Genomic DNA, 10,703 nt, shown 5'->3' on the forward strand with positions numbered 1-10,703 from the left:
GAATTAGGGTCAAAGTAGGGTGTCTGATCGCGCACCCGATGTTGTGTGCTAAAATTCTTCCCATAGAGATTACACGCATCCCTATGCAGCCTACGTGCATTGCGCGACCATGCAAAAAAAGTCAATTTTTTTTTTTCAAATCGAGATTCAAACCTTTATCAGTTGTGATCCTGAAGGTGATAATCAATGAATGAGGTGTCATATGAAAGAGCAGGTGAATTCCAATATTTCCAAAGGGGCGTAGCCCCCGAAATTCTAAAAATATCTTGGTCAAAACAGCAATTTAAACATTGTGTCCTGGCTAACTCTGAGGTTTGTCACTTTTGAGATATGACGCCCCGATCGATAAGTAGTCCCAGTCCTAAGGAACAATTCTATGTGATTATATTTTCGCTAGCCCCCAGGGATCACAACTGATAACAGTTTAAAAATACCCTTCTCGCTATTTGGTGGATCAGCTAATTAGGAGGCGTGCGCTCCGCTCAGTCCAAACCATGGTTACATCGCGTAACATCTCCGCGCACGAACGAAACCCCAAATTATAGTGACTGAAATTATGGTTGGCAATTCCCTCGATAAACCCGGAAGTGAATACACGTTATAGTCAATGGCAATATCGCGGAGACAACGTGCGTTGTCTCCGCGATATTGCCATTGACTATAACGTGCATTCACTTCCGGGTTTATTGTGCGACGAACGCCAACCATACTAGTCAATCGCACATGTCGCGGAGACAGCGTAGCTCAAGCTGCAAGTCGCGGATTGGCTTAGCAGCATGCGTACGATATGCATACGCTTGCATATCGCGCGATACAGCTGTTTGGCTAAATTTAGCAAAACAACATCACTCTGCGTGGACGTCTTTTTCGTCGATTTTGACCAAAATGATATGAATATACCAGCGTGTTGGAGGGGCTGTAACTTTTGATAGAAACATCGGTGAGACTTGAAATTTGAAATGTATTATTCTGATAACATTTTTTATTCAAATATCAAACAAAAATGGTGAAAAACGATCCCAAATTGAAAATTGAAAAATCGTTCAGACACCCTAGTCAAAGGAGAACTAAGTCTATCACTGTAGCCATTTATTTAACAGAGCTATCCAAAATAGTGGCATATTGCCATTGCCGGTGCTTGTGTGCATCGAGACATGATGATGATGATGATTGTGCTGCACGCACAGTTCGTGTGTTGATGGCTGCAAAGAGCAATTAGCAATGCCATTGCAGTGCCAATCCAATGGGACACTTGCACTTTTTAGCTTGCGCACATGAAATAATCTTTATCAAACTCTAAAAAAAAATCATTAAAATACCGTTCAATATTTGGAACCTTTTCGCTTTAAAGTTTAAATCGACACATTTATAAACGAATTGCGAATTTGCCTTCAGTCCCGGACCGGTACCCGGCGCCTCGCCTTGCGCTCGACGCTGTGTCTCGCGCCGCGGCAAAGTGTATCCCGAGAGGAACTCCCCGATATGATGATGTGATCCACCTTGCATTTGCCAGGGAGCAGATTCTAAATTGTACTCTCAAACAATGCACGAATAATTTGGGTTTGACAATTATATGACAGGAATGCTAATAATAATCTACCTCAATTTATTCACGGTTGTTATGGTACAAGTTTAAAGCATTTTAACACATCAAGAAGCGATAAAAAACGTAAAACATAATGACATGTTTGACCTTTCATGTCTGCAAATTTTATCAAGATGGCGCTATGTCACCGCTTGCAAACACCATGACAACCAGTCACTTTAAATTACATGTTATGCAAAATTCTAGCCTTAACGAAATTCATAAATTTAAAAAAATGAAAGTAAAACATACCTTCTTGACAGCTGAAGGTGTTTCTCAGCTGGAAATGTCTCTGTTATGGTCTCAGGAGCTGCAAAGTATAGCTTTACGGGCACTCTCACTGAGTTACACACAGTTTAGATTAGGCAGCCATTTTGTGCTCGTCTAGGGAAAAAAATCGAAAACCTAAACATTGCGCCTGCAATTTAGTATCAGTTCGCCTATCAATTTCGTATGCAAATTTACAGTGAAAAATATACTAGCTTTTGAAAATAAATATCCCTCACAAGATTAACGATAAAGCTAACTTTATACATCATATATACATGAACATCATTTTTTTCATCTATCCCATACAAATTTTAAATCAAATTATCATAAATTTGGAGCTACATGATAAGTGACTTGTCACAGTTTATTCAAAGGAGTGATAAGGCATACTGGCGCGCGTCTAATTTTCTATTCTCATTGGCTAGCGCATGTAGCCGTAACTACTTTTCTTACACGGATGACTTCCGGATTCAATAGAAAACCAGTGGCAGTGTTTTTAGCAGACAACTCTGCATCTGAATGGTAATAATTGTGTAAGTAATATGTTTAGCGAACTACTAGAGTACTATTATACTACATCTAATGCTTTGTTATCTCATTATTTATTCAGGTTCCATTAAATTTAACGTAGCTTCGTCAGTGATTTTATTTTAAACCATTTGTCGTGCCAGCACCGCACTCCAGGCTCGCTCCCACAAGCTCAGGCCCAGCGCAGCGACACAAATTGGGATCGAGAGAGACCGCGACCGCAGTAGTCTCGGCATAGCTAGCCATATGAATCTCGGACGAGCTTAGATGGACTAGCCTCTCCGACTACTCAGTGCAGTGCTGGTCGGCTTCTGTCTCTTTCGTTCGTTGGCCTCTGATTTGGGTAGGGTCGGCTCCTCTCTTAAGAGACAGAAGCCGACCATAGGGTCTGCTCTGTAAACTCGGTGGCGCAGATCAGATTTGACTAAAGAGAGGAGCCGACCTTATCCAAATCAGAGGCTAACGAACGAAAGAGACAGAAATTTTCTGTCTAATCCGGAGCCTGCGCTTTCGCTTGGGTCCAGCCTGCGCCTGGCCATGCATGTCATGAATGATGTGTACGCAAATGAAGACTGAAAGCTTCAGTCTCTGATATCGAAGGTTGTTCCGCTGAGATTCAGAGCTACCAAGTGTCTAGACCGAAAGCTTCAGTCTCTATAATCGTCGGTTGTTCCACTGAGACTACGTCTGGCTCCACTAGACCTCCGGTTATAGAGACTGAACGACTGCCTATGCCAGCCTGTGTTGAACTTATTCCGCTAGATTTTAGCCGCTAGGCCCCTCCCACAAACTTGCCACGGCCGTATTGTTATGCCCCCAAAATCCCCCAAAATGTCATTTTACCTCGTTCATTTCCAATTTTAAATTAGGCCTAGAGTCTAGGCTATAATACATCGTTTCCACTTACTAACTTGATTGATATAATCCGTTTAATGGTCCCTTTTAAGGAAATTATCGGTCAAAATCGACATCCATGTTGAAAATCTTGCAAGCCGTGTTAAACTCTCGCTGCCGTCAATCTCATTCCTTCTAGTCTACGCCGAAGGCAAAATGATTATGAAGGAAAAACTGTGCGCCATCTACACGTTCGTAATGGCGTTATCACAGTTTTTCCTTCATAATCATTTTGCCTTCGGCGTAGACTAGAAGGAATGAGATTGACGGCAGCGAGAGTTTAACACGGCTTGCAAGATTTTCAACATGGATGTCGATTTTGACCGATAATTTCCTTAAAAAGGACCATTAAACGGATTATATCAATCAAGTTAGTAAGTGGAACCGATGTATTATAGCCTAGGCCTAATTTAAAATTGGAAATGAACGAGGTAAAATGACATTTTGGGGGATTTTGGGGCATAACAATACGGCCGTGGCAAGTTTGTGGGAGGGGCCTAGCGGCTAAAATCTAGCGGAATAAGTTCAACACAGGCTGGCATAGGCAGTCGTTCAGTCTCTATAACCGGAGGTCTAGTGGAGTCAGACGTAGTCTCAGTGGAACAACCGACGATTATAGAGACTGAAGCTTTCGGTCTACCAAGTGTCATGCATTCAGTCTCTGATATCGACGGTTGTTCCGCTGAGATTCAGAGCTACCAAGTGTCACACATTTCGAGGGTCTGAAAACGCTCTCACGCACAAATCGCGTGATTTAAAAAAAAAACCTTTACGCTATACCCTCGCCTGCACGCTCGCGCGCCGCATCATGAAAATGTCACGTATAGCTGTCTTGAACGTGGCGTCTCTGAAGATCACATCTGCCTCTATGTGTATGGGGAATGGTGACAAATGTCAGTTTTATTAAAGAATGACCCCATAGACTATGGCGTAGATCTATGGGTCATTGTTTAGTTTAATTAAACTGACATTTTCTGGTCCTAGAAATAAAATAAAAAACAGAATATTCTGAATTATTCGTAAAGGTTGGCAGGTATGGCATTGTGTGCACATAGCTTACGCAGCGGCCTAGTCTTTGTGTGTGTTGACCTCAAATCAAACTTTGATTGACAGGTGTATAAATTTCATTTTGAGACAGAGAATGTATTTTACTTGAATATGAAGTAAAAGACTTGCAGAAATTTGAGTAGAGGTCTACTGCAATTTTTGTGAAAATTAGAAAATGCAATATTGTTTTTAATATAAGGAAAATAATTACAGCTTTAAAAAATCCAAACAACTAGGATCATTCTCATTTTTTTTTCTTTGTAACATTGGATAACAAATTTCACAAATTCCAACATAGGTCTAGACAGATAGAATAACATAGATAATTTAGAATATTTAGTGCAAGGGTAAATATGACAATGACCCGGAATATAATACCATGATAAAAATTCATCAAATTACTTGTAATACTTGTAATTTTTTTTTTTTTTTTTTTTTTTTTTGGGGGGGTCAAATTTCCCCTCGGGTCGCGCCACGCATTGCGTTTTTAATTTCCTGGCGAGAGGCCTGAACACTGCCTGTCCTTGTTACTTGTAAAAATGACAAGCACTGTTGCATTGCATCTCGCGCAGTCTAAACTCAAATCTTGTATAAATAATAGGGGGCATAGACTATGTCTGCGTACCTAATCAGTGCTAATTATATATTTCATTTGAAATTGACAATTTGCTGTCGTATTTTTCTAATGCTTGAATCTCGTCTCGTCAAAATTGTAGTGAAAACACTGAACAAAGACAACACTGGACTGTAAAGTGTCAAAACTACAAGGAATGGCTGTGTTGTCATTTTGACATTGCAAAAACAAAGCCTGGGGATGAGTGTGTGTAATTGGGTTCTTACAGACGTGTACCAATCAGATATGATTATTTACATCTAGGGACCGAAGGTTTAACGTCACTATCTGAAAGATGTGACTCAATTTCAAACTGGGGTCACCTAAGCTAGTAGGCGAAGAAAGAGAGCTGACCAAGTGAACTTGCCGCTAGACCAACTCGCATCTCCCCTATGAGGGCTGCGCGCTCATTTATTTAATATGCGGTTCCAGATTTTTTACTTGAAAGATGGCATTTAGAGGCTTGTTAAAAAAAATTACATAAATTTGAATTTTCTCATCAGTTTCTAACTGTTTTCTTGCACAAATAAATACAGTAATAGTAACAAAATAGATATGAAGGTTTTGTTTTGTTACAAATAGATCTAAGGCACTCTAATATAATCTTATCTAATCTGTTTTTATTTCACAATGAAATTTTACCCCCCAGTCTATTGAAAAATTCGGAAAACGGGAAACTAGCAGTAGGCTTTACAAAGTATTAGTAGGCAAGAAGCGTCAGCCACCCATTATGCCTTTAACTTTATGTATATATGAAAGAATGATGGACAAAGAATCTTCTGTGATGAATTTAGGATTGGGATGAAGTCAAACCTTAAAATTGTACCTAATTCTTATCTCATCATTTCTTATTTCATGTCTTTTCTTCCAATATCTCCAGCCAGAGAAACATAGGAGACTGGACTCTGACAGATTAAGCATCGTGAGCATTGTTATAAAGGGGTAGAGATGTCAGGAAATTACTATTTTGTTATAGTTGGTCACCATGACAACCCAGTGTTTGAGCTTGAGCATAGTAGCCAATCAAGAGCTGCTGAAGCAAAGGTATATGCTACATAGTGCTTTTTTAAAATTTTGATTGCAAAAGAAAAGGTTTGCTTTTCGACCCCAAGCTTATATATTTAAAACTAATTGTATTCCCAGACCCCCTCAATTTCAATCATAGTGACAAAGATTTGTTTTCAAATCTAAATTATTAAGCAAGTAGCTATGATGAACACAATACAAATTGATGCCAACATTAAATGTTGCCACTGATTGTTAGTTGAATGACCCAAGCATGATCCCTATGATTTCATCAGAGAGATGAATACATCATCTAACCATCCCCCCCCCCCCATTTTTTTTTTTTTTTTATATACCGGTATATTTTTTTTTAAAGAAGTCATTCATTTTGTACTCTTCTTTTACTTTCTTTTTTTATAACTTATTTTAGTCTGAAAATTCAGTTTCTATCAATACCAAAATTACCATTAAAAAGCTCAATGTTACCTTGAGTTCTTAACCTTGCATTTTTTTTCTCCATTTTCATAACAGAAAGATGATCATAGACACCTGAATCAATTCATAGCTCATGCAGCATTGGATATGGTAGATGAACACATGTGGACGACACCAAATATGTACGTAATGTTCCCATCTCACTTGTTGAGTATCTTGTTTTTAATAGCACTTTACCATCACATTTATGATTACACTTTGTTAATCTTCCATATAACTGGTGGTTTTAAGTTAGACTTTAAAGAATGGATGATCATGAATATATGTCAGAACTCAGTTTACTCCTGAAAATTGCAGAAAAAACACCATATCCTCAGAAATTATGTAGAAGAAAAAGTTCTATTGAACAGAGAATAATTATCCTTAAGTTTTTTTTTTAAAGCAAGCATACGATATTGTTTTATTATGCAGTTTTAACAGGTGCTACATTATCCTTATATTTCTAGATATGATTGTTCATGTAAGCATTTAAGGTCAACAATGACGTATTTGTGTCCATTATTTGCCCATCTCACAATCAGATACATACCGGTATGTAAGAAAATGTTCCACTGTGTTGGTAACAATATTTTGGTATTGTATCTGTGGAAACATGTACATATCAACCTTATTAATTGATTTATACTGTTAAATGCACTGAGATAAGTGTGCAATATTTTAATTATAACAATTTTATAAATGTAAAATTGACTCTTCTTTTTGTCCTTCATTGATGCAGGTATCTCAAGACAGTTGACAAGTTCAACGAGTGGTTTGTTTCAGCATTCGTCACAGCGGGAAATATCCTTTCTAAAGAAACCAAAAAAAAATATTCTTTCATTTCTTTGTTCCCAACACCCTTCTGATTTGGTTAATTTGCAAAGGTTTAATAATGTAGTAATGAGGCAGTAGATCTACATTTTGTATGATGTCACAAAATGATGACAATGTAGAGAGTGAGGCAACAGATGCTAGATATGTGGCCTTTATTGTGTGTTCATGGGGTAGGAAACAGTAACATGCAAGCTAGGAGTAAATGGGTAGCAGCAAAGGTGTATGCCATTTTATGGTAGTAAAAGGCATCTCATCTCTAATTCTAAGTACTAACTTACAAAAGAGAATTCCCTTTTAATTGTCTCTTATTTCATTTCATAAATGTTCATTCATATGAAAAGCAAGACCTAACATGAACAAGCACCATACGCAGGCGCATTCTACTCCTTGTTTCTGTACAAGGTTAAACAATTAATACAAAGTTTACTCAGTTGCCTGGTACGTATGATAGAAGACATTTTATCAATCAAGCATGTAGTTTGTGATCATTGGTGACTGAGTAATTATTACTAGAAATCAAAAGGCAAAATGATGTAGTAAGCATTACGATTCCTTGACCTAATTTGTTATTTACGGATGAGATTTCTTGTTCTACATGATATCAAGAATGAAGACGGGATCAAGAACTTTTTCTCAGAAGTATATGAAATATTCATCAAGGTGAGTTCTAAATACCGGTATCTCCAAAGTTTATCAACCTCCCATTTATGCTCTTTCCAATTGATCCCTATCTATTTTTAAAGGAGCATGTACTTGTTATTTTCTTGTTCTCATAGAAACTCTGTCATCTGTAATCTACTAATTCAGTTAAAATGCGATCCTGGATCTAAGATCATCTGAAACCTGAATTTGAACTGAAGCATAAGCCCAGCGTCGGGTATAAATTGTTATACGGCCCAAGTTTTTATATGATTATATAAAGTGCAATTATTAGATATATAGTAACACATGTACCTGTTATTCCAGACAAACATTGCTTTTCGAATGTTGACAGCTAGATGCAGCTCTTGATAGTTTGAAGTTTTTGTTCCTATTCACTTTACATCAATTTTATTTTGCTTTGTTTTGTTTGATTGTTTACTTTGACGATAATCCTATGCCAGGATTCTGATTTCAATAAAATAATATCAATTTGAATTTGTTTATGAAAATATCTGTGCAGCGACTGTTTTTTTCCCTTCTTGATCCTTATTGATATACATACTTCCCTAGTAATAAATTCATATAATCATATTAATCATATTTATATGATTGTATTCTTTTTGTCTCTCCTCCCAGTATTCCATGAATCCATTCTATGAGCCAAGCAGTCCAATCAAGTCACCAGCCCTTGAAAAGAGGATACAACAACTTGCCAAGAGATTCCTTACTAGCTGAGTTATCATCATTGTTATCATGATTATGTCATAGTACTCTATCAGTGTTGCATAAAGAGCAGTTATATATATCCCATTCAAGGAAAGGCTTCTGCAATGTTGACATTGTTAACGGTTTTCCCCCTTTCTTTCGGAATGTCATGACATCATATACTGCACATGTATGTTGCAAAAGGAATTTGAAGGAATAGTGTATGCTCTGATTTATACCTCATGTTGCATACTGAGCTTTAATAAGAAGGTGTTGATTTAATACCAGAAGTATATGTTTCATGGGAATCAAACTGCCTCCAATTGGTATGCATTTTTACATCCAGAATGCCTGTAGTAATTGTGTTAAGAGGAGACTTGAAAATGCTCAAGTGGTGAAGAAGTAGTATTGTTTACTGGAATATCCCTGGTTACAAAATCTGTTGATATGCTCTTTGGTAAGGTATTAAACCTCTGTAACCAAGACCCTGAGGCAGGCATTAAGAGCCATTAGGTCCACTGTATCTTCCCATAGACAAGAAACCAGTGGAACCATGGCTACCAATGATATTATCTTATTATACCGGTACTGAAAAAGTTAACAAGAATATAAACAAGCAGGACCACTGATAATGAGACTTTTTGTGTTCATAAATATGATCCAAAGTAACATTATTAAATAAGTATATACATGTATTTAACCTTGTTTGCCTAAAATGATTAAATACATAATGTACATTATGACTTATGAGACTGACAGGAGTCGTATTGATGCATGTCCATTGGTATGGACAGCATGAATGCAGTTATGTGTTATTTTATATTTTAAAATGGCTTACCGGTATTACAAAAATAAAACATTTAGAAAGATATTTGAATGAATGCTTGCATTTATATTATTTGATACATTCCCTAAATGGAACACTTATTAATACATGTTTAGAGAATTATGTACTCTGTTGCAGTTATAGAATGAATGTATGGGATCATACTCGAAGCATTGGGCTAGAAATTGTAATTTGATAATTTTCGTTAATTGATATGTATTCCCTAATACATGTACAACTAGCATGGTTTATAAATACACTGTAAACGCATGTAATGCAAGGAATATGATTTGCATGGATAGTGTACTACATACCTGCCAACCCTCCCGCATTTTCCGGGATATTCCGCATTTCTGGAATTTTAGGACCTTAAATGCGGGAGATTCCGCATTTTGGAAATTTAAGCCAAATTGGGCTTGTATTACCATTTGCCGCGATTTGTGTGAGAGCTCTCGTATAGTATACTGTGTGTGTGTTGATGGCCGCGGAAGCTCATTTGGCTTGTAATGACGGTTTTGCAGCGTGTTTGTGCCACTGATCTATAGCGTAGAGATCAGCATTATGTGTGTGTGTGTAAGCCTGGCATGTACTCTCCATACACGTACACACACACACACACCCATACAAGCAATGTACAAGAACATGCACGCTTCACGTGCGATAAATTTTGAGCGAACGGGTTAGCTTCGACGTGTGATCGTGAATGGTTACTAAACTTGCAAAAGTTTGTCAGTTTTACTTATAATGTCTTCCAATCCCAAGGAATACGCTTGCTTGATGGATTCATGGAGTTTACCGTACCGTACTAACTTTTCAATTGTCTAATCCAGTATTTGGAAGAAGTGTGTCGGGACTATGGTATACAGAGTGAACGCACGCTGCAGTGCGGTACCGGAGGTGAGTCGGTGCCAGTGGAGTGGGGCAGCGATGGCGAGGCGTACCGTACATGTACTGTGTATAGTTTGATCGATGCATGTCAAATGTTGCCGTAACTGAGCTGTGTTGGACAATCGCTACACCGAATTGAATTCAGCGTACCTGCCAACCCTTCCGAATAATCCGGATATTCCATTTTCTGGATTTTTAGGACCCCAAAATCCGGAATATTCTGTTTTTTTTTCAAAATTTCGATTTTTTTTTTTTTTTTTTTTTTTTTTTTTGTTGTTGCTTAAGCCAAATTAAGCTTGTTTTATCCTTTACGCGATGTTAGAGTTCACGTGTATTGCGTGCGTTGAAGGGCTGCATGATTAAATTCGCTTTTTTTTGCACAGATTTACCGC

The 10,703-nt window shown here is 37.7% G+C and overlaps 2 protein-coding genes across 4 annotated transcripts in view; one reads left to right on the forward strand and one right to left on the reverse strand.

The window, feature by feature from the left end:
* Window positions 1-1,976, reverse strand: part of LOC581113 (pericentriolar material 1 protein) — a 35,849-nt gene extending 33,873 nt beyond the window's left edge. For both annotated transcript variants that reach the window (XM_030980391.1, XM_030980390.1), the window contains exon 1: window positions 1,838-1,976. The gene's annotated coding sequence lies outside the window, so the exon portion shown is untranslated. The remainder of the gene's footprint in view (window positions 1-1,837) is intronic.
* Window positions 1,977-2,279: 303 nt separating this feature from the next.
* On the forward strand, window positions 2,280-9,460 carry LOC115918480 (trafficking protein particle complex subunit 2-like). 2 transcript variants are annotated; one of them, XM_030980392.1, is made up of 6 exons: window positions 2,280-2,388; window positions 5,818-5,981; window positions 6,474-6,559; window positions 7,156-7,217; window positions 7,825-7,910; window positions 8,529-9,460. In XM_030980392.1, exons 2-6 carry the CDS (start codon window positions 5,886-5,888, stop codon window positions 8,625-8,627), a joined length of 429 nt encoding a protein of 142 aa, XP_030836252.1. In that variant the 5' UTR covers window positions 2,280-2,388; window positions 5,818-5,885; the 3' UTR covers window positions 8,628-9,460. The 2 variants fall into 2 exon arrangements, with proteins under 2 accessions (XP_030836252.1, XP_030836253.1); XM_030980393.1 differs by having other exon boundaries at window positions 2,291-2,377.
* The last annotated feature ends 1,243 nt before the right edge of the window (window positions 9,461-10,703 follow it).

Source organism: Strongylocentrotus purpuratus, unplaced genomic scaffold, assembly GCF_000002235.5.
Source record: "Strongylocentrotus purpuratus isolate Spur 01 unplaced genomic scaffold, Spur_5.0 spur5_scaffold_11, whole genome shotgun sequence".
Taxonomy (NCBI): Eukaryota; Metazoa; Echinodermata; class Echinoidea; order Camarodonta; family Strongylocentrotidae; genus Strongylocentrotus; species Strongylocentrotus purpuratus.